Genomic DNA, 25,649 nt, shown 5'->3' with positions numbered 1-25,649 from the left:
TATGTTTTTTTAATAATAGCTTTACTGAGAAGTAATTTACATACCATAAAATTCACCATTTAGAGTATAATATTTAGTGGTTTTTAGTACATTCACAGAGTTATAAAACCATCACCACATTCTAATTTCAGGACATTTTCATTACTCCAGAAAGATATCTCAAACTCATTAGTGGTCCAACAGATCCCACACCCCCTGGAATCACTAATCTACTTCTGCTTCTATGGAGTTGCCTATTCTCGACATTTCGTATAAATACATGAACATACATAAAATACATACACAATATGTGCTCTTTTGTGACTGGCTTCTTATACTCAGCATGATGTTTTTGAAGTTCATCCATGTTGTAGCATGTGTCAGTTCTTTTTTATGGACAAATAAAAATCTATTATATGGGTATACCAGGTTTTGGTTATACATTTGTCAATAAATAGAAATGTGGGTTATTTCCATTTTGGGCTATTGTGAATAATGCTGCTATGAACATTTGTGTACAAGTTTTTGTATGGACCTACATTTCCATTTCTCTTGGCTATACACCTAGGAGTGGAATTTCTGGGTCATAAGGTAACTCTGTGTTGAACATTTTTAGGAAATGCCTTACTGTTTTCCAGAGTGGCTGCACCATTTTAAAATCCCACCTGCAATGTATGAGGTGTTTATGGTTTTTTAAAACACAATATTTTCTAAAATTACATAGTCAAATAAAACAATGTTTTTCCTTTTTTAAAAAAGAATTTGTTATATTACTAACACGTGATGAAACAAAGTGATCTGAACCCAGTTCTTTTGACTAAAAAGTCTTAGCACCGAGCGTGTGGAGAAAAGGGAACCCTCTTGCACTGTTGGTGGGAATGTATATTGATACAGCCACTACGGAGAACAGTATGGAGGTTCCTTAAAAAATTAAAAATAGAACTACCATACGACCCAGCAATCCCACCACTGGGCATATACCCTGAGAAAACCATAATTCAAAAAGAGTCATGTACCAAAATGTTCACTGCAGCTCTATTTACAATAGCCAGGTCATGGAAGCAACCTAAGTGTCCATCGACAGATGAATGGATAAAGAAGATGTGCCACACATATACAATGGAATATTACTCAGCCACAAGAAGAAACGAAATTGAGTTATCTGTAGTGAGGTGGATGGACCTAGAGTCTGTCACACAGAGTGAAGTTAAGTCAGAAAGAGAAAAACAAATACCGTATGCTAACACATATATATGGAATCTAAAAAAAAGAAAAGGTCATGAAGAACCTAGGGGCAGGACGGGAATAAAGACGCAGACCTACTAGAGAATGAACTTGAGGACACGGGGAGGGGGAAGGGGAAGCTGGGATGAAGTGAGAGCATGGCATGGACGTATATACACTACCAAATGTAAAATAGATAGCTAGTGGGAAGCAGCCACATAGCACAGGGAGATCAGCTCGGTGCTTTGTGACCACCTAGAGGGGTGGGATAGGGAGAGTGGGAGGGAGACGCAAGAGGGAGGGGATATGGGGATATATGTGTACGTATAGCTGATTCACTTTGTTATAAAGCAGAAACTAACATACAATTGTAAAGCAATTATACTCCAATAAAGATGTTAAAAAAAAAAAGTCTTAGCACCTGAAACTGTCAGAATGCAGGCATTACCTACTACAAATTCATGGTTTTCACCTCTTCATCCAAACTTCCCCAGATCATAGTCTCCACTCATGTACTCACTACCTCTCACTTCTATTACTAATCTGGCATGAAACTTACTCCTTCTCTCCTTGATCAGGGTGCCATTTTCTCCTGGTTTTCCTCACACTTACTGGCATTCCTCCTTAGTTTTCTTCACAGGCTTCCCTTCTTTCTTCATTGACTCTTAAATGCATTTACCTTTTTGCAAAATTCCCCAGGAAGACAACGCCCATTCACAGGGAGTTAGTTCCTCCTTCATGACAGTGACTCCCCTCTCTACCTCCAGCCCAGCTCCCACTTGACTGCCATATGCTTGTGTTCCAGTCTAACCACACCTCCACTGGGGTGACCGGCAGCAACAGCAAATTCATGCATTATCTTAAACTGAAGTTATCTTCATGTGTCCTTTCTCCTATACTCTATATCATGACAAACAGAAATCTTAATTGCTTCCCAAGGGTAAAATACACAAAAGTCATCACTAACGCTTCCTTCTCCCTTACTCATCACAGTCAAATGGTCTCTGAGTTTTGTTTAGTATTCCTCCTTAGGAACTCTCAAATCTATGCTCTTTGCTCTAGTCACGATAACTACTGCCTTAGCTTAGACCTTCATCACTCTTCATCTGGTCGCCTCCCTGTTTTTGAACTCCCCCTTCCTACCTACCACAATGACAAGAGAGTGATCTTTCTAACAGAAAGATCAGATTACATCTTCCCATTGATATAAAAGCCTTTAACGGTCATCATTTTCTACAGGATGAAATCCCACCTCCTGGTAATAACCATTATAGTCTTTTAATACCTTTCCTGCATTGCTTTTGTTCTCTTACTCTACCTTGTCCTTCCACAATGTTGAAGCACGTGCTGTTCCCCAGTGCTTCATATTATCTCATTCATTTTGCCTTTCACATATCGTATTCCCCATTGTCTAAAATGCCTTCCCTCCCTGCATACTTCCATCCTTTACCTGGTTAGTGCAAACTCATCATTCAAGACCTAACTGAAGCATGAACTCCTCTGAAAAGTCTTCCTAACCCTCCCAACCCCGTCTGAATTAGACATCCCTGTTACAGCATTCCTTTATTAATGTAATGATCACAACCATTTTTATTACTTACCTGCCTTTCCTCCAAATTGTAAAATAGTCAATACAACCTTAGAATTAATTTAAAAAATAAGAAGGGCCATTTTCTACCTTACAATTGGGAGTGTAAATTGGTAAAGCCTTTGGGAAAACACACTGGCAATATTTACCAACACACTAAATGCATGCAATGTTTAACCCAGTAATTCTACTACTAAGAATCTCTTCCACAGAAATATTCAAATATGTGTGCAAAGATATATAGACAGGTGTAGATGTAAAATAAAATGTTCATGGTAGCATTGTTTATAATGGCAAAAAAACAGGGATGATCTGCATGTAAGTATATCATTACCATGGAATACTATGCAGATATTTTTAAAAACTGACTTGGAAAGGCATATCGCTAAGTGAATTAAAGGCAAGTCACAGAAAAAATATTAAAATATGATATATTATGCCCTTGCCAATCTCTATATAGACATACTTTTTATCCATGCAAATGCATGGGGGAAAATCTGGAAAGGCTATACCAAATAGTTAACAATGATTAAATGAAGTGAAAGGAGTAACTCCTAAGTTTTATTCCATTCACTTTTACTAGGAGTATACTGCAGCATACCTTTTTAAAGAGAAAAATACATTGATGAATATGATAATTACCAGCAGAAAAAGAGTGAGGTAGTAACAACACTTTATAGTTCACACCAGTTTAAAATCAAAAACAAATTACTTTTCAGTAAAACTAAGGCTAAGGACCACAGAAAGTGACAATCTTTGTATGAATCCTGAGTGTGATTTTCTTTTAAAGTTTTTTTTTTTATAGAAAGTAAAAAGTACCCATAAATTTGTGGTCTGACCAACTGAATATCTTTCTTAGAGGGCTGACATCAATATAATGTCAATTTATGCTCCATAGAAAAGATTCTTCTTCAAAGTTCAAACAAGGAAGCATGTATTTATTCTCCATATAAAGCTGATATATTTCCTAGAGGGTGGAAACCTGGTTTTGGCAATATCAAATTATCCCTCTCAGTCCGCTTCAGTCCTTGACATTCACTTGTGTACTTTTCTGAGGACAGAATGAAAGAGAGAAGCATGGGATCCTTTCAAACCTGAAGTGCTACAGTCAATTATGTTTCAGTGGGCCTGTTGGTTTAGTTTCTGAAACACACATGATTCTCATGGATAGGCTTGTTTTGTTGAATACAAACACAAAATAAGAGAATAAACAAACACGAACTCATAAGAAGCACTGACACTCCACCACCCCTCTTGACTCTGACCTCTCCAATAAGTGAGCAAAACTGAAGACAAGCTTATTGTAAGCAGGAAAAGTACAAGAATGGAGATGGGACCAAGGGCAGGGTGATATTATACACTAAATATTCAGTGGCGGGCCCCTTCCAACATCAGGTGGAGGTCTTTTTGCTGCTTTCTCTCATCTCCTATGCAAACTTGAAATAATACTTTTTCATAAACCATTATTATAATGGATGTTCTTTCTTCAAGACAGAGTTGAGTAAACTCCAGGGATAAATAAAATGATATACACTCAGAAGAAATGAAATGCACATTCTGGAGCAACAGCCTAGACCTATTAAATTTTCATACATGGATCATTTCAGTAGGATGGAGATCCAGAATGGAAGATAGCAAAAATTTGGTTTCTAAGACACTCTAAGAAGATAAATTAAAAAGAGATGACAGAGCAATAATTTTAATTAAAAAATTAATAACATAAAGAAAAGTACTTAAAATACTACACCCATATATTTTCCACTGAGTTTAAAGAGATGTTAACACTTTCACCATGCTAGTTTATGTTTTTCTTTAAAGAAATAAAAATTTTGTAAATATGAGCTTCTCCATCCCTCTTTCCCCAGTAAGCCATGCCCTTTAGTTCCTGTGCTGTCCTTTCAACTCATGCTCTTGTACTACATATGTGTGTCTCCATCACCTCATTTATTCTTGGCTTCAGTGGTTTATAAACCCATACATAAGTGATATCATAACCATATATATATATATATACATCATCATTTTTGTTTCTGAGACTTATCCATCTTGCTACATTAATTGCCATATAGCATTTTGTGTATTATTAACCCACCAGTAATTGATCCACATCTCTACAATTAGGTGTATACTACTTTTTCATATTACAAACACTGAAATATGTTTCATTGTGCACCTGTGAAAAAAGCAATAATTATTATGTATAAAATCTTAAAGAAAATCTAAAACTAGAAAATAAAAATCAGCTAATCTGGACACTAAACAGAATATCTACTATACAGTGGTCAGCTGAATGTCTATTTTACAATGGCCCCAAGGAAATAACTGTTTTCCATCTCAAGTGCATCTTTCTTCTTTCATATTTTAAGAAACTAAAAATTCCTCACAAAGTGAATAAATAATGTCTTTCAGTCATAAGAATTGCTACCCAAAGTACCAAGACGACTGCATTTGTGTGTGCGCACGTGTGCACACATTACTTGCAGCCTCTTCATCCTTCATTTACTTTCTTTTTAAAAATCTGGTGGATGAGGAGATTCCAGTTATTTCTGTAAAGGAGGGAATTGGGTAGTTCAGAAAATATGTTTCTCTGAAGAAATGAGAGCTTGTAAAAGTGACCAGAAAAGTTAAAAACAAAGTAGGAGAGAAGATACTTAATTGCAGCATTATTTCCAAACTGAGGCCTTCAGTGTACCTTCATACATTGCTGGTAGGAAAGTAAAATAGTACAGTCATTTTGGAAAACAGTTTGGCAGTTCTTTAAAAAGTTAAATTAAACACAGAGTTACCACACGACCCAACAACTCCACCTAGGTATATAACCAGGAGACTTGAAAACATATTTCCACACAAAAACTTGTATATGAATGTTCGTAGCAGCATTATTCATAGGGCAAAGATGGAAACAAGTCAAATGTCCATCAAATTATGAATACAAATATAAGCAAAAATGTGGCATTATTTATACAATGGAATAGCATTCAGTGATAAAAAGGAATAAGTATTTGGTACATCCTATAACATGGATAAACCTTGAAAACCTACTAAATGAAAGAAGCCAGACATAAAAGGCCACATATTGTATGATTTCATTGATAAGAATTGGCCAGAATAGGATATTACATAGAGAAAGGGAATAGATTAACCCCAGGGGCTGGGAGAGTAAGGAATGAGGAGTGATTGCTGATAGGTATAAGGTTTCTTTATGGGGTGATGAAAATGTCCTAGAACTAAATAGTGGTGATGGTTGCACAATACACTAAAACCCACAGAGCTGTACATTTTTAAAGGATGAATTTTATGGTGTGTAAGTTATATCTCAAATTTTTAATGAAAAAAAAAAGAAAGCTAAAAACTAATTTCTTAAGGGAAATGTTGAAATGAGAAAAAACAAATCCATACATCAAATGTGAAAGCATATCATATGAACAGATATAAACGCATCTCAACAAATTCTGATTTGATGAAAAACATGTGAACATTTCAGTGGTATTACTACTGAGGAAGGTAATCATTATTCTGGCAAAGAGTTACTGCTTCGAAGACACAGAAGTTAAGAGAATTGTCAATGGAGAGAAAGATCTAGATCAAGAATCTGGTTTTAACACTTTCCAACTGCGTGTGGCCTTGGACAAGCCATGTAATCTTTCCATGACTCAGTTTCCTTTCCTGTAGAATAGGAATAATAACCTCTCAAAAGTTCTTATAAACCTACTAAACAAAGCAACACATGTAAAGGGCTCAGCAAACTGCCACGGACAAAGTAAGCCCTCAGCTATTTAACTACACAGAAATAGGTTACCACCAAATATACCCAAAATATAAATATAAAGAAAAAATAGGGCTTTCCTGGTGGCGCAGTGGTTGAGAATCTGCCTGCCAATGCAGGGGACACGGGTTTGAGCCCTGGTCTGGGAAGATCCCACATGCTGCGGAGCAACTAGGCCCGTGAGCCACAGCTGCTGAGCCTGTGCGTCTGGAGCCTGTGCTCCGCAACAAGAGAGGCCGCGATAGTGAGAGGCCCACGCACCGCGATGAAGAGTGGCCCCCACTTGCCGCAATTAGAGAAAGCCCTCGCACAGAAACAAAGACCCAACACAGCCATAAATAAAATAAATAAATAAATAAATAAATAAATAAATAAATAAATAAATAAATAAATACTACTTGAGAGCAAACACATCTATGTAAAAAAAAAAAGAAAAAAGAATTAACAGGGATATCATGTGTGTAGGAAGGCCGTGGAGCAGGAACATGGCACATGAGGAAACCAGCTTGAAAAAAACAAGAAATATGAAAAATAAAATTTATCCCTATTTTCTACACATTCCAACTTTTGAGGATAGTTTCATTATAGCTTATTTAAAAGTTAATTATCTCTTAATCACAAAGAGATTTTTTTTTTTTTTTTTTTTTTACAAAGAGATTTTTACTGAATTGAAGGCTGGGTCTTCTATACATTGAAAAAGCCAGTGGAACACAATACTGTAAATCAACTATACTTCAATTAAAAAAGAAAAAAAAGAAAAAGAAAAAGTCAGTGGGACACTGTTCCAGTGGAAGATACTGATCACTAAAGAGTGGCTTATCAGGGGTTCTCATACTTTGTGGTGTTTCTTCACCTGGAAGGCCAGTAAATATGCAGATTCCTAGGCCCCATCCCAGAGATTCTGATTCAATAGATCTGGGATAGAGCCTGAGAATCTCATTTCCAACCAGCTCTTGGGTGATGCTGATTGCTTCTGGTCCAAGGACCAGACTTTACGGAGCACTGGCTCGGATAACACAACATTCTAATTGCTCAGTTCCTTTAAAAAGAAAAATGTGAATTATCTCACTTTGGGGCAGGTTTCAGGAACTATGATTACCTTGGAATAAAAGGAAGAAACAGGGTGATTAAAAATAACAGCTAGCATTTACTAAGTGCTTACTTACATATGAAGCATTATTCTAAAAATCCTGCATAGCTTTATTTAATCTAATCCTCCTAGCCACCTTATGAGGTAGATACACTTATCCTATCCCCATTTTATAAATGAGGATAGTGAGCCCCACAGAGGTTGAGCAATTTGTCCAATATTATATAGTCTGTGTGTTTTGCCATATATGCACTGCTGAAATTTTTAAAATCCAATAGAATCCATAATATCTACTTGCTGATATAACTGTATATATATACATGTGTCACATGTGTGTATCAGATAAAGATAAAGGAGAGATTACTCTTTGTAAGTCTCAAATTCTAGAAGTATGAAAATGAGAAAAGGATCATTTCACTGAAAAGCCGTACTTTCTCTTTTCTATTGTACAAACATATGTTAATCTTCTTTTTCAAAAGGTAATTACTCTTCTCTTAAAAGAAACGTTTAATGAATTTCATCTAATCTGACTTCACAGAACTGAAATTATCTTTCTCTAGCCACTTCCTCTTTAATTAAGGACAACAATAGCCAAAATTCCTAGAAAACAAATTTTAACATTTATTTTAAAACCATCTAGTGATAGAAGTGCTTATGAATCAAAACTATTTTAAACATCATTTGGTTAATGAAGGATCTTCTATTGAAAGATTAATGAGTAAAGATTACATACCTTGTTTTTAAAATAAACCTCAATTGGCAAAATGAAACCAGCATACCCAGATTCTTCTACTTTGTAAGGTGGATCTTTGCACACTGCAACGTTAAAAAAAGAAAAAAAGTGAGATGAGATTAATAGGCAAAAAGACATTCTTCTTTCCTTTAAAAACAAGAAAAAAAAAAATCCCATCCTACCACCTACATCATTCTCAATTTTCACAGCCCTTTGCCAAGCCCCAGCTAACTCTCTGATTTGATCTTTACTTCTTGTTCAGAATCTACAATAATAATATTCCTATGTAAATCAAATATGTAAGTTATTTATTCAACTCCTGATGGGGGATAGTGCATCACAGTCAACCATGGTCATGAATGACTGGACTTTAGTTGTTATCTCCCTGCCCTAACACTTTAGGGAAACTGAGGACAGCACCTTGTGACTGAAAGCTTGAAAACAACTATAAGTTACCTAACAAACATATTATCTATGTCTAGTCTTTGATGGACATCACTCTACCCCAAACCCCTCAGTTCTCTGAGATTTCCTAATTTCCGTACCAAAAGGTGGCAGGACCACCCTCCATCCTTAGAAAAATCCCAAGCCCAGTGTCTCCCAATGTTATTGGTGTTCATTAAGACTCATTATCCCCCATTACCCCCCAAAGGAATACTTACTGAAATACTGCAATACATACAAACACTTCAAATCTATTCACATCATAAGAATACATAAGAAACAATAAGGCTTTTGTATTCTTATGAAGAAAGACTTATTTAGACAAGACTACTTAGGCAAGCTCTTGGGAAATGAGAGATGCCCTAAGAAGCTAAATATGATTTCACCCCACTAAAATTTCCATTAAATCAAAATCAGTTGCAAGCCAGCTGAGCTATTCTAGTTAAGACTGCATTCTAGTAGTAAGTATCACAAAGAATTAAAAATGTACATGTTGAACATCAAGGCCATATACCACATAGCACATAACCTGGTAGCCCAAGTCCACTTCAGCAGGGCTCCAGTCTGCCTTTTAAACCCTTCCTCCTTTTGTCACCCACCAATCCTCCTATGCTTCATTCAATTGCATCAATTCCCCCAAAACATGCCCAGTATTTCCCACTTATGCTCTGTCCTCTTTCCTTCCATCGCACTTTGATGCTACTCTTAGTATCCTCTGCTAGTTCAAATCCCAATTTCTTCACAAAGCCTTTCCAGACCAGAGTACTATCCTCTCTTCTCCTTTTACCCTCCCAAAGAACTGTCTGAATCACTGATTTGACACTTAAGAGACTTCCTTATTAGCATATATTCAGGAACCTCATCTCTAATTCCCTTTCACTCCCCAAGGACAGAAACTTTTTTTAATTAATTTTTATTGGAGTATAATTGCTTTACAATGTTGTGTTAGTTTCTACTGTACAGCAAAGTGAATCAGCTATACGTATACATATATCCCCTCTTTTTTGGATTTCCTTCCCATTTAGGTCACCACAGAGCATTGAGCAGAGTTCCCTGGGCTATAGAGTAGGTTCTCATTAGTTATCTATTTTATACATAGTATCAATAGTGTATATATGTCAATCCCAATCTCCCAGTTCATAAGGACAGAAACATTTAATCAGGAACATAAGGAGGGTCAAGGGCTCGGGCACGCCTGGGTGTCAATCCGGGATCTACCTCGAACTAGCCAGGCTACCTCTGGAAAGTTACTCCAATTTTCTGAACCTCAGGTGCCTTGCCTGGACAGTGTGAGAACTAAACAAGATGATATATGTAAAAGACACAGGACAGGTCCTGGAACACAGCAAGAAGTGACAGAAGTAAGGCAGGAAATCTAACCTGTAAATATACCCAATTGTCATGTAAACCTTTCGGATGAAAACAGAAAGGAGAAAACAAGTACAGAGCCCTGGATTTGGATTAGAAGACTCAGTTCCACGGCCCTGGACTAAGGATTCTCTAGACAGCTCTAGTTCTATTCCCTTTACTTTTTAATTTCTTTTTATTTTTGGCTGTGTCGGGTCTTCGTTGCTGCACGCGGGCTTTCTCCAGTTGCAGCGAGCGGGGGCTACTCTTCGTTGCGGTGCGCGGGCTTCTCATTACGGTGGCTTCTCTTGTTGTGGAGCATGGGCTCTAGGTGTGTGGGCCTCAGTAGTCGTGGCATACGGGCTCAACAGTTGTGGCTCACAGGCTCCAGAGCACAGGCTCAGTAGTTGTGGCGCACGAGCTTAGTTGCTCCGCGGCATGTGGGATCTTCCCGGACCAGGGCACCCTGCACTGGCAGGTGGATTCTTAACCACTGTGCCACCAGGGAAGCCCCCATTCCCTTTAAAAGAGAGAACACCATCTACACATGTAAGCATGGCTATCAAGACTCAAGAAGATTATATATGTGGGGAAATACAAGTCTGAGGCATTTTTAATGCAGAGGATGATGATGATGTACTTAAAAATTGGTTAGACACTCCATGAATACAAATATGATTACAAAGAGGTATACTGAAGACAGGATTTTAACACGTGGCAGTCTCCTGTAGCCCACCTTAGGAAAATGTCCCCAAACTGACATCAGAAGAAGTAAATGATGATGAATGAGGCATCTCACCTGACCTTACAAGCTTCTCTAATAAAAAATGAAAAAGCAAAAGGACTCAGAGTGGCTTCAGCCCTGCATCCACTGACCACCTGTCAACCTATCATGAATATTCAAATACCCTGAACACTGAGCGGGGTGCCACTAAATGCATGAACACCCCACCCCAGCTAGAAAGACAACATTACATCCATGACATTTCCAGGCTGCAGAGCCCCTTTTCAGAACAGTAGTTTCAGTGTCCAGGTTGCTTGGGATTAATCGTGCCAATGCCATTCGAAGGAAGTTTATGCTGTGGGCTGCTGTACATGCCAGAGAAGTTATAGCTGTTCCTCTATACAGCCTTTTGTACAGTTCATTTTCATTTTCTCTATTCTGCATGCAAAATGCTCCTATTATAGAAAACAGATGTTAGTGAGCACATCTTATAGTTGAAGGTCTTAAATTTTTTTCCCCACCCTTTAAAGGAAATGATCTGTTATGTATTACTATTCCAAAGAAGTCCAGTTTTATAAGAAACTGTTTACCAACTCACACCTCAATTATTTTTAAATGCAGTATTTTCATAAATAACGATGAACAATGTCTGTTGAGCACCCTGAGTTGTTAATTAGAAGCAAACAATAGAAACTTTTTATTCACAATAAACACGATAGAAAATCAGTAGCAATGCAAATACAACTTACAGTTCTAATCTGAAAAAAGGTCAAATTAGGGGAAGTAGTTTATTTATTCGACTGTTTTATAATCAGAATCATTAACATGAGTTTCTAACCTTAAGGATCTATTAAGATCTATGTAATAAAAGGCCAAATGTCATAAGTTACTGAAGGGATACCCATCTCTAGAAAGCCATCACATTTTTTTAGGTGACAATGAAATGGGAGGGTTCATATTCATTCTTTAAACTATGCACATTAATTCAGTAGAAATCACTGGGAACTCTTATTCCTGTCAAAATCCAGCCAAAATTCTGAGATGTTGGCTCTCTCAGAACATCTCTCTGTTCCTCTTCCAAGCTTCTCTTGTTGCACTTATCAGGCAGCCTGATAACGTTCATTCACCTCTCAGACTCCTCACTAGACTGAGTGACTTGAGGTCAGCAACCCCACCATTATTATTTGAGCACCGAATGATAGGTGCTCAATAAATATTTGTTGAATTGAATTTCTTAAAGATTCATGCCACTCTTGAGTTTGCGGTTAGCAGATGCAAACTAGTATATATAGGATGGATAAACAACAAGGGCCTACTGTATAGCACAGGGAACTATATTCAGTATCCTGTGATAAACCGTAATGGAAAAGAATATGAAAAACAATGTATGTATATGTATACCTGAATCACTTTGCTGTACAACAGAAATTAACACAACATTGTGAATCAACTATACTTCAATTAAAAAAAAAAAAAGATTCATGCCACTCTTCACTGATCTACCATTGCTAAAGAAGTTGCTTTCTACAAGCAGCAATGATTTGATATTAGCCAAATTCTTCTCCAAACTCCCTACAATCAACATAATCTTTTAAAAATTGGTAGAGGTGATAGAAAGTGTTGCCACAGAGAAGTATTCTCTTGAAAGCTGAGTAGCTAATGTGGGACTGGTTCTACTTCTATAGTACCAAATTTTAAGAAATTGAGTTAACAAATTGGGCCAGATCTCCAACATCATTTTGAAACTAACACTATAGAGCCATAAATAACATTTTCCTTTTCCTCTCCTTCTGCACATTACTACTCATGTACCCCAAGGCTCTAACTAGAAGACATTTTCAAAACTCCATGCAGATCTACCCACACACAACACCCAAAATTTAGGCCTGAGAGGAACAGACCAAAGTTTTCATAAATAATGAGTAACTGGGCTTTTTTTCCCCCCTAAAATAGCTTTTCAAAATAATAGGCACAATATAGACCCATATACATAGTATTTAGAATGATGTTAACTATATACATTGACCATTAATCTATTTAATTTTTAAGTTGAGTGGAAAATGTACAAAAAGAAGAAAAACACATGAAAAGGAAAAAAAGTCATGATTTGGTTAGCCTGGAGTAAGTCAAATCCTTACTTATTACCTGAGATTTTTAATATTAATCCTTTAGGAGAAAAAGGCTTAAAAAATAGCTATGCTTGATACAAAGAAATAAATGCTCCTTAGATGAATAAATGAATTTGTGCTTATATAATGCTATATATACAATAAGTAAACTTAATTTATTAAAATATCTCATTTTTAGCACCAAAAACAAAAAAACAAGAAAAAGAAAGAAAAGAACAAACCCCTCCAGATCCACAAGACCATCATGTAATAAGCTTTAGAAAATATCATTAGGCAACAGTTTTTTCCCAAATCCTTAGGAAAATAGCTGGCAGATTCCTCTCCAGAGCCTCTCTCCAGTCTATTTGCTTAGACACTAGACTTTACACACATCTGAATACTTTTGATAAGGACATGGCCCAGTTGCCCATTCATAATTATTGCTTTTACTTTATTTACAGTGCAGAGCCCTCCTACACCAAACTCTCTATATATACAGACTGGTTATTACCATGGCTTTGTGCCCAATGTCCCTTCCAGCTTCAGCATTTTGGACTCCTTCTCTTCCTGCTTCAGTTCCACCACATCAGAGCCCCTAAGAAAAGTGAAGCAGGGTACTACGTGGCCATCTTGCTGCCCCTGTTCTGTGCGTCTGGAAGTCCAAAGACTAACATCTAGCAGTCTGGGCATCACCCTGCCACTGAACATGGCCCAGCCTTTACACTCCTGACATTTTGAAAAGAACAAAAATCAACGGTTGGATTTTATTTTTGTTTTTATAAGCTCACGCATGCATGCACACACACCACACACACACACACAGATTCTGCCATTACTTCTATTCAGCCCATTTCAAAACAGGTATTTCCAAATAACAAAAAAATGCTTTCCCCCTTTGTGTCACTTCCTCATTTCCCTGAAAAAGGATTAAAGATAACATCGGGAAATTTTTGAATTGTATTGTTGAGTTGTTTTCACCTTGTTGACTTTTTAAAAACTTCAAATGCAATTGTGAAAATCTAATTGTTTCCTACGCAATAAAGAACTGTGGCCACACAAGATAACTGTCTAAGTAGCTTTCATAAAGTTACAGAGAAACAAACTAGATGTAGTTAGCTAACTAGGCAGATGTGAAACGCATGTCAATCTCCTCAGGATTCACCATTTAAGGACCAACTCAAATAGACCTCTTCTGGAGAGCCTTCTGCCAATACTCCAAAACAAAAATGGCACTGTCCCTCTTCTGGGTTCAACCTTTTTTCTCACTGATCCTATTAGCAAATCCTAATATATATGCTACTATCAAGCCCCATCCTCACCCTAGATTAATTCTGTGCTTTCCAAGGGCTAAGGTTGTATCTCAGGACTCTTTTCATCTCTGAACCCAGCCCACCCTTTATGAAATTGAGTAGAATCAATGAAACATAACTTTAGTATGACCTCAAAGGAAGAGATGGAGCAAGACTGGCAGCTGACAAGAAATGCCTGGGTGGCAAACAGAAAGTATGAGCAAAGGCATTAGGAAAGTAACAGCATAATGGAACAGTCAGTATAAGAAGAAACATTGAAAATGATGAATAAAAAAACAGATAATATGGATAAAGTTGATACTTCTATAGAGAACTCGTACCATACACACTCAGAAATTCACATCCAAACTCAGGGAGGGTAAAAATGCGTAACATATAAAAGAGGAATCATTAATTTTGAATGTTGCACAAAACTCCTAGATTTGGAATAAGAGTTCAAGACTCCAAATTGGCTATGTTGAAAAATCTTAATGATGATACATGAAAATGACTTCATTGGTTAGTAACTTGGAATCTTTATGTATAGGCTCAGAATATCCATGGCTCTCTCTCCAGGCAGTGGGGAAAAAGAGAGGATTTTTTTTTTTTTTACATGTATGCACGTTTTCAGCTTTCGGAGGAGTTGCGTCACTTGCCCATCTAGCTGAGGTTAAGTCAATACATTTCGTCTGGAGAAAATATAACCATGATATTAAAATAAGACCACCTTCATAATCATTTCTTCAAGGAACACATAACAAATAAGTCAACAAAATACAGGGAGTGCCCAAAACTACATAACATTACAAATTGTTAGGAAATATTAAATATAAGTCTTCAAGTTTACATCTTTCACTAAAATTCATAGCACTACCACCAACCTGTCCCAAGTTCCCTCAATATAACTCAGTATATAGCATTGCTTCAAATGATTGGCCTAGTGGAAATACATATCCAGGCTAATCTGATAAGAAAGAGTAAAATTGTATCTTCAGAGAAAATTCAACCTAGAGACAGACCTAATTCTTTTATTGAGAATTATTAAATTGAAAAATCTTAATATTTCTATCTTAAGGAGACCATCACTTTTAAAGTTAAACCTTGGGCAAAATATTTTTCAGAATACCATATTTCATAAGGTCCATCTGGAAAAGCAACATTAGCTACATGAAAATGGTCTTCTAGGGAAATAACTAAGACCCTCCCAATATTTGGCAGGAGCATCTTCATTTCAGTGTGTACTACTACATCAAAAAAATTGGTCATCAGAGCTGTTGGTGGGAATGTAAACTGGTGCAGCCACTGTGGAAAACAGTACGGAGGTTCCTCAAGAAACTAAAAATAGAACTACCATATGATGCAGCAATTCCAACCCTAGGTATATATCCAAAGAAAACAAAACCACTAATTGGAAAAGATGCATGCACACCAATGTTCACAGCAGCATTATTTACAATAGCCAAGATATGGAAGCAGCCTAAGTGTCCATCAACAGATGAATGGATAAAGAAGATGTGGCATATATATATACTGGAATACTACTCAGCCATAAAAAAGAATGAAACTTTGCCATTTGCAGCAACAAGGATGGACCTGGAGGGTATTATGCTTGTTGAAATAAGTCAGACAGAGAAAGACAAATACTGTATGTTATCACCTATACGTGGAATCTAAAAAGAAAACAATGAATGAATATAACAAAACAGAAACAGACTCACAGATACAGAGAACAAACTTGTGGTTACCAGTGGGGAGAGGAAAGGGGGAAGGGGCTTGATAAGTGTATGGGATTAAGAGGTACAAACTACTATGTATAAAGTAAATGTATGCATAGAAGCTATAAGGAGATATTGTATAGCACAGGGAATATAGCCAATATTTTATAATAACTTTAAATGGAGTATAATCTATAAAAGCTCTGAATCACTATGTTGTACATCTGAAACTAATACTGCTTTTCATTATTTAATCAAATATATAAAGAGCCATTGAAGAATCTCACTTCCTAAAATAATCCCCTCATGATTTCCGGAATAGCAGAAGTCAACAACCCTTGGGATAGTCCTCTGGCATCAAAGTTTTACCCAGTTTTATCCCAGGTTTTACACTTGGCCCTGCTATTACTAAGACTGATACTGCTTTTTATTTAGAGGAAAAAAGGGAATATAATGTCTTCATTTATAAAATTATCCTATCTTCTCAATAATATTACCCTAATTAATTCAATTCAACAGGCACTAGATAATCATAGGGCTACAAAGATAAGGTGGAATCTTGCTCTCAAGCAGATGACAGTCTAGCCAAAGACACTGTCCTCTAAGTGCAGGTTCTATTCTAGGGACATGAGATAGAGCGATAAACACAGCTGACATGGCCCCTGCACTTATTAACCTTATGTCCACTGTTAGGAGGCAGAGAGGGTGAGGAGGAGAGAAGAAAGAATACACGTACAAGAAAATACCGAGAAAGTATTAAGTGCTACAATGAAAATACAGCAGGCTGACATGAGGGAAATGGGAGAGTTCCTCTTTATTTTATATTAATACACCCTCCCTGAGAAGGTGACATTTAAGCTGAGACCTCAAAATAAAAAAGGAGCAGGGTATGTGCTGGTCAGGCAGGAAAAAAGCGCTATTTATGTTGCTTACAGAGACAGATGTGTAAACAACCTAAAGAAAGCCTGCCTTTATACCTGCCTCCAGGGCTGCTTAGCCCCTTACCCGGATTTTCCTCTCTAACTGAGGTGAAGGCTACTTCCTCCTTCCTGAACATTTTCTCCCATCCTGAATTCACCATTTAACACTCACAGAGGTTTGGCTCTTATGACCTCGCAATCTCATTTCTCAAATCTTAAATTCTCCCAATGCTACGAACTCCCAAGAAAACACTTTGCATCTACTTACAAAATCTTCGTTATGATTCCTCATCATGAAGGTTTTTTAGGTAGATATAATTCTTGGGAATTGTATAACCTAATCTTAAGTAAGAGATTTTTTTTTAAAGTATGTCCCTTGAAATAGAGTTCCTAAACACAGTATAGAAGGAAGCATCTGGACTAAGGAACGTCAACCACAAAAAAGAAGTGGATTTTAAGTGCAATTTGAGAAAAAGAAAGATCACAATTGTAAAGCTACCTACTCAAGGGGAGGGAAACAGTGTTGCAAGGGAAAAAACTACATGGATCAAGAAAGAAAGGAAGAATACAAAAGTGATGACACTCAAAATATTAGAATACAGAGGTTACGATTTCCTCAAACACATTCATATTAAAGGGATATTTTTCAGCTTAATTTTTTTCTTTTAATAAGTGCACAATATGTAAGAGCCACTTTTAAATGTGGTACACCCATCTCTTCTCGCATAGCATGCAATTTTTAATACTCGCCCTTTAAGTATTCAGTGCAGAGGATTACGAATTGGTGTTACACACAAGACAGCTATCAACTGCATTAGGGTGACATAAGTGGCAATGTGTTATAAAATAAATAAATATAATCAATTAAAGTTAAGACTCATTTTCTACTGAATTTGGAAAAAAAAAAAATACAACAGCCTAAAAGATCACCTCAAACTAACTTCACAGAAACACCAAAAGATAATCATGCAAAAAAGGTCAATGATCCAATTTTTCTCTTCTCAATTTTTGCTTTATTCCCTTTTCAATAGGGGAAAAAAAACAACAACAAATGCTTCCAGGGAAGGGATCAAAACTGTTCTAACTTTAGAGAAAGAGCTAAAAACAAGATTCCTTTTCAACATCTTGTGGACTCTACTTTGTTTTTCCTGTTTGGCATTTTGGCACACAGATAGCCTATCCTAAGTATCCTAATTGATTTAAGCTCCATTAGATATTACAAATGAAGACAGAATGAGGGTGATACTGATATGATGGCAACTGTTTAGACATAGTGCATACAAGAATGTGGTTCCTGTTCAGTCTGACAATCTTTCAATCTTCCCAAATAAACCAAGGAAAATTCTGTCCCTCCACTTTCCTAAAGCAAGGGTTTTCAGACTGTGTTCCAGAAAACCCTACACCCCAGCAGTGTGTATTGCTTTTACAAAAGCAATAGGGTGCTTGCCCCAAACAATGAAAATGTAAATAGCCTAAGGACCAATCCTGAGTTTTAGATACAGGATTAAGGTCCCTTCAGATTATGTGAAAAAAAAAGTAAGCCACTGCTAAAATAAAGTCTGACACCACTGCTCAAAAGTACATTATAAAAATTTAACTATATCTTTAAAGTAAATCTACTTTCACAGAGTATGATTTTCTGCTTGCTCCTACTGAACACAGAAGTGATCTACTGTTTTCTGTCTGTCCTGACTATAAAAGTGAGCTACACTGATTTCTCACTGAGATTTGCAGTTCTGGTATGTCTTTGAGCTCAACAGAGACAGGTAGCAAGAGGAGAAAACCAGCTTCTACTCTTCTTATGGGCTCAAATTTTACAAAATACCTTCTGATTACCAAATGCAGTGCTAATTGCATGGTACCTCTCATGGCCTCTGAATTCCAGGAATTATTTAATAGGGGGAAATAGTACAAATATAAAAGAAAGAGAAATCAGAACAAACACAAAAACCATTAATAGTCAGTATTATATGTGGGAACTCACAAACTGAAAAGCTTAGGGAACAAACCAGGGAGAAGCAAAGAGGGAGTCAGTCATTGGGTTTCATTGTTGTGTGGTTAAAGAAAGCAGGTCTGGGGAGTCCCCTGGCAGTCCAGTGGTTAGGACTCAGCTCTTTTACTGCCGTGGCCCAGGTTCAATCCCTGGTCGGGTAACTAAGATCCTGCGAGCTGCGAGGTGCAGCCAAAAGAAAAAAGAAAAAAAAGAGAGCAGGTATGATATTGTCAAAAGGAGGAACAAATTTTTAATGAGTAGTAATGATTCTAGGAAAAGATTATAGTCCAAGCAGGAGTATGGGAGAAACATTCCACTGGATGGGTAACTGAATTAGGTATTTCTTCGTGGTTCTTTTCAATCTCGAGATTCAATACCAAGGAAATAAGTTTTCTAAGAGGAAGGTAAAGAAACAGGACATTGGTAAAGAATTTAGGAGCCAACAGCTAGCTAGCAGCTTTAATCTTATTTGGGAATAACAGAGAATCACTTACTCTTTTAAGAATAGAAATGAAGGTATCCAAATAATGCCCAAGGCACACTGACTATTGCTCCAAATAAGCCAAGGAAAAGGGTAAGTGCAGAAATTAAGACTGAATATGAAGAAAGAGGAGGAAAAAGAGGCTGCAAGTTAAGATGATCCCAGAAATTACTACTGTATCCCAAATATAAGTGTGAGAATTCTCAAGTACATGGAATTCTCAGGTTTACAGGAGGAAGTGTAAAAATGTTTGCTAACTTAAAGCAAAGCCCCTTGAAAACTTCAGTTTAGCGGTAGGCATCATTTTCTGACAGGAAATTATGTGTAATGTGGAGGCAGGAGAGCTTAGAGGTCGAGAGCCAGGGGTTTTGAGAACCCCTTGGTTCAAATCCCACCTTGGACACTGGCATAATACATTCTATTCTCTCAGTTATAAAATGGAGCTAATGCTATTACCTATATCATACCATTCATTAAGCTTTAAGAGATCATCCACCATGCTAAAGGCATAAATGAGATAATCCCTATAAAGCTTGAGAACACTTTCTGGAAACCAAAAATCATCTACTAATCTAACAGTAGTCAAACACAAACCACAAACATTAGAGAACTTCTTTTGAACTTTCCCCAAAATCTGTCCAAAGAACAGATTTAAATTTACATACTTACCCTCAGTTTAATTAAGCATTCTTCTATCTGGTTTTATTTTTGGCCTTAGGGATTCCTGACAGGGATATTTGAAAAAGGAAAATATTCTTCTCTTTGGAATTCTTTTGGCTCAACCCACCACTAAAAGTACTAGCCGGCGGTTCACAAAGTCAGACCACCTTCAAACTCATGAAGCCCAAACTAGTACATATTATGAAAAAGCTGTAAATAAAGTTTCCAAGGTTATGTATTATAAAGCAGTAACTGAAATACTGCAATAAAACAAACCAACAGAAAATAGAAATGCAATCTGAATTTGAGTCCTGTGGGGTAGTAACAGATAAATTAGCAAGGAATCAAGAGACGTGGTCCTGGCTCCATTTCTGCCACAAATTTGCCATCTGACCTTTGGAGAGTCCCTTTCACCACTCACCCCAGACCTCCTCTGTGGTATGAGGAGCCAGCTTCTAGATCTACAATTCTGTTATTCCAAAGACAAGTCATACGTGCCACTTCTAACTTGAAGGCAAATGCATTTTGTTTTTTAGGATCTTCATTTAAGCATAAAACAACTATCAGCTAAAATACCACATCTGCTATAACACAGTCAGGAAATTGGGACAAAACAAAAGAACAGAAACAAAACAAAGATTCAGAATCACACTTGAATTTTTAAAAATGTTTCACGGTAAGTGCTTTTTAGAAGAGAATTTAATTTTTATTAGACCAGTAAATAAATAAAAACTGAATTTCTTTAATAGAGGCTGCCCACACACACAAAAAAAATTCTATAAATTAGGTTTTCATTTTCTTGTTTCCATTCTGATTATGAAGTGAGATTAAATCTACTGAGTGAGACCCTGTTTTACCTGTATAAATCAAACTAGAAATTTGATTCCTCGGGAACTTGATATAATTTAGTGATAGTACCATATCAGCTCAAGTATTAAGGAATGAAACATCAGAACATACTGGCAGCATTTATGAGAAACACCATGCTTTTAAAAAGCTAAAGTAAAAAATTAAACCAACTGCTTGCACATTAGGCATAGCATATTATGTACAAAACCCTTGAGTGTTATGATTTTACTATATACTGCACTTGTAAAACCCTTGTTCTTAATCACACTGAAACATATTACATTGCTTTTTAAATAGAATGCACCCTGCCACAATGCACTCAATCTTAATAGTATTCCAGAACAGCATGCCCATATGAAAGATAGGTTGATGAATAGGTTTATGTCCTATTCAAGAAGATGAAACAGCTCAATAGAAAGATTAAATAAGGCTCCTGCCAGTGGCTGAATCTTAAAGTCAAAGAGAAGAACACAACTCAAACCAAATGTTACAGGCAAAGGTCAAACAAGAGAATAATTAAGACCCTAACTTGAAGAGCTAGCTAATGTTCGCTCATTCAGTGTAAATCAGAAGAAAAATTACTCCTCTTAAAGTGTGACTGTAATAATTTTCACTGAGTCGATTCCAAAAGATACGTTATGAAACTGAATGAAGGTGAACTAAGTCCCAAAATAACCTTTAGAGGGAACCACTTCTATTATGAAACTATTGGACCTTAAGTGAAAAATTCACTTTAAGATCCTACTGTCATATCATACTTAAAAAATTTATTCTAGATTTATTAAGTATCAAATATTAATAGAAATATGAATTTTGCTAAGAGTCTTTCAATTAATTTTTTGTAGAACTCTATTATAACCCAATTCATTTATATAAAAAGAAAAGAAAATTTATAAAGAATAAGCCGGGAATTTATGTTTCCAGGGTATTTTTTTGTTTGTTGACTTTATTGTCCCACCACTAGTCCCAACCAATTTTAACAGGAGATTTAACTAAATGGATGAACATATTTCTCTCTATGTACACACACCACCTATAGAATGGAAATACAAGCTCAGCTATAAGAAAATTTGGGAAGTATAAAACAGTGCTAAAGCAATAGGAATAAGAAAATCTGCTTATCATGCTAGTGAATATTTTGGAGCCATTGTAATCCCACCTGGAGAAAAGCCTAGTTTATTGAAATTTATCATGGGACAACAGGTACATCTGTGTTTTTCAAAAATCATTCTCTTCATGTACTGTCATATCCTATTTTGAAAACCCACTATCTAACTTAGTTTCTCTTCCAAATAGCCACATTTTTGGACAATGTCACTGACATCACCTAATAAACTAATTCATATGAATTAATATACACATACCCTTATGATACCCATGGACTAAATACAGTCAACCAGAAAGAATAGCAAGAAATCAAATAAGCTTTCCTTACTCTCTCAATTTCTTTTCCTTGTTATTCTATTTTCATGAAGAAATGCTGGTAGATAAACTCTAAATCCATCTGACTGCAGTTTGGGCTCAGGGGGGGTGGAAACTAAACAATAGAACTTGAAATATCACAGGAAGAAGTTTTTAATATTTTATAATGATGATTTATTTATAAATAAATGCATTGGTTCTCCTACATACTCCCACCCAAATAAACATATCATACACTGTAAATAAGTCATTTTCTTTCCTACTTATGACAAAGAGCAGTAAGATATTTAAAAACAGCAAATTTCAAATAATTTCCTCCTCAGAGATAATAATAAAGGTATGATTTATTTAACACCTTTCACCAAGTCCCTGAAAGATCACTGATGTCAAATAAATCCATAACATAAGGAAATAAGTAGTGCAAGAGCCCTGCCAGCCACCCCTTTTTACAGATGGAATATGACAACTTAAGCAATTTACCCAGAGGTCAGGGAGCTAATTCCTGGCATTCAATCAATAGATATTTATTAATGGCTTCTATGCCCAGCACTCTGTGCTGGATGCTTGGATGAAAAGTATTTTCTTCTTTTTGCTTATTTGTAGCTTCTCATTTTTCTACAAAGAAACAAAAATTCTTACTTGTATAATAAAAGAAAAATGTTTAAAACAATGTGATGCTGAATGAATTTGGAGAAGAACAAGGTTTCTGGAATTCAAAACATTAGGAAAGTAAGAAAAAGGGAGATTAAGGTCTCCCACCTGTGTGTATTTCCACCATACACCTTTTCCTATGAAAAAAACACGATACATTAGTAGTTGAATTTTATAAAGAAACCTAATTTAGACTAGCAAATCTGTGTTCTCTGCCTGGCTCTGACATTTCCTAGCTGGAGTAATTAACTTTAGGCAAGTTACTTAACTTCTTTCTACCTCAGATTCTTCTGTCCATAAAATTTTAAAAGGCATCACTGTGTAGACCCAATGTAATATATAAGCAGTTATGAGAAAGTCATTTTATAAATGCTAAATTCCTACGGAACGTTAGTCTTAACACATGACTATTTTGCCAACAGTTTAAGCATATTTTCACTAAGTAGGGACAAAGGAAAGGTGCAATTTAGACAAAATTTCTGACAAACCAAGAGTTCGGTGTTAGAGATATTAAAACACAGCCTCTGCCCTTACGAATATCTCCCACCATTTCATGGATGGGTGTAGGACTCTAGTAGGATGTGGATATTATGCCCCTGCCAACAATGTAGCAGGGAAGATAAAGACCTTAAAACAAAATTTTTTTAAACAGATTAGGATAACATGATTCTGCTAGACTATTAAAATGAATGATATAAATTTGGAAGTTTCTTAATTAATTTTATGTTTAATTAATGATTAATGATATGAAGGGTATAAATTTGGAAGTTTTTGAATTCTTTTACCAATATAGCTCACTTGGGCTTCATATCTTATGAAATGCTTTTGTTATCTCTCCATGGCTTTAACCCTACTTTCATTTAGATAGTGTGTATGGTTGTCAAAATAAATGTTTCTTGAGATTTGTTTTGATATTAAAAACTCAGATATCATTTAACTCTATTAGGATTTTCAGTTTGCCTTAAATTTGTTGAGATAAGATAAACTATATTAATAAGCTAATATGCAAATTTTTCAAATCATCAATAGATTTCCTGGGGTGAGTTAATCTGGGATGGTTCCCATTACCACCATGGTCTAATTGTTTCCGACAAGTGTGCTGCAGGCCATTCATTCATTCCTTTCATAAACACTGCACACATTACATACCATGACTAAAAATGCAAGCATGGAAAAATGAGAATTTATCCTTAAAGAAATCATAAGCTAGGCATTTTCTATCCAGACACTTTTGATCCAAATTAAGAATTTCAATTAACTCCCCCCTCCCCATCCCCAGGTTGCAGTATTAAATGAATGAAAGTGCCAAGTGTCTAGCAGCAATAGTTGAACATTCCAGATAGAATAAACTTCAGGATGGTTTGAAACTAACCATATACGTAAGCATATGCATGTTTTAATGCAACAGCTCTTAACCAAAAAAACAGCTTTTCGTAAGTACATAAGTTATAAGCTAAAGTACAATACCAAGTAAACCAAATTTAGAAATATATTAAGTTCCAAACCATATGATTTCCTTAATCATATTAGTTCAGCCACTTAATTACAATTCAATCCTCTCCTAGTCAACCAAGGTCAGTTAGCCACCCTCCCGAACAAACTTCAACTGCCATTCTTTCTATTTTCTGTGGTGTTACCAGCACTATACTTAAAAAAATTTCTTAGCTAAAACTCCATTAGTTTAATTACACTACAGCAGTGGTCTCTAGATCAGCGGTACCAGCATCACCGAGGAAATCATGCAACATGCCAATTCTCAGTCCCTACCCCGGACCTCTTGCACCAGAAACTCTGGGGATGTCTCTAGCAATCTGCTGCCCAAGCCTTTCAGGTGATTCTGATGGCTGTGCAAGTGTGAGAAACACTCCCCTTGACATTCTCTCACACACTCAACCATGTCAGAGCAGAAAGTCTCTGTCTGTGAATCACTTTTTCTCATTGCTTTAGTTACGTGGCTGTTTTTTCCTCAGCCAACTGGGTGAAGTTACTTCCTTCCTCATAAACTACATCACTTTCTAACACATGACTCTTTTGGAAAGGACCAAAGGATTGTGTACAATCATCCCCTAAATGTCCTTTCCTAACGCTATTTAATAACAGAAAAACTGTTATAACAGTCAATTTCTTCCACTGTAATTTGTTTTAAAAAAAGAGAAGGAAAAAGAATGAACAACAACAAAACGAAATGCTCAAGAGTACGCTTATGATTTTTTTTTTTTTTAATGATTCTTAATGTGATAAAAACACAAAAGGTATGTCTGTTTACTGGCTCAAGCAGTCCCTGCCAGGAAGACACGGACATGGTCATAGAAGGAACTTTCTAAACATCAGAGGCTAAACAACAGTTGCTTTTCATTTGTTGGGTAGGAATAGGACTAGGTCCAATATTCAAGCTTAATCCACCAGATAATAAGCAAACTTTTCCCATAAGAAATGTCAAGAACAAAGTAATCCCATAATGTCACTGCTATGAAAACCATAATCCTATTAAAAAAAAAAAAAAAAACAAAAGACAAGAAAAAAACCCAACTGTGCTAATAAACTCAAAGAGCAAAGTAGCTGCAGGCTGTTTAACAGTAATGGACTCAAAGCCTGGCCCATGTACAACAATGAAGCACAATACATAAATAATTATTGTGCAACGTGCAAATTATTACTGTACTTTC

The 25,649-nt window shown here is 36.3% G+C and overlaps 1 protein-coding gene across 4 annotated transcripts in view; it reads right to left on the bottom strand.

Annotated features, from left to right (window-relative positions):
* MLLT3 (MLLT3 super elongation complex subunit) overlaps positions 1–25,649 on the bottom strand; it is a 251,615-nt gene that overhangs the window by 101,595 nt on the left and 124,371 nt on the right. For all 4 annotated transcript variants that reach the window (XM_036856559.1, XM_036856557.1, XM_036856558.1 and 1 more), the window contains exon 3: positions 8,381–8,463. In XM_036856559.1, the coding sequence (XP_036712454.1) occupies positions 8,381–8,463 (83 nt within the window). The remainder of the gene's footprint in view (positions 1–8,380; positions 8,464–25,649) is intronic.

Source organism: Balaenoptera musculus, chromosome 6 (genome assembly GCF_009873245.2).
Source record: "Balaenoptera musculus isolate JJ_BM4_2016_0621 chromosome 6, mBalMus1.pri.v3, whole genome shotgun sequence".
NCBI classification, from domain to species: Eukaryota; Metazoa; Chordata; class Mammalia; order Artiodactyla; family Balaenopteridae; genus Balaenoptera; species Balaenoptera musculus.
This window is presented reverse-complemented; position numbering and strand designations above follow the sequence as displayed.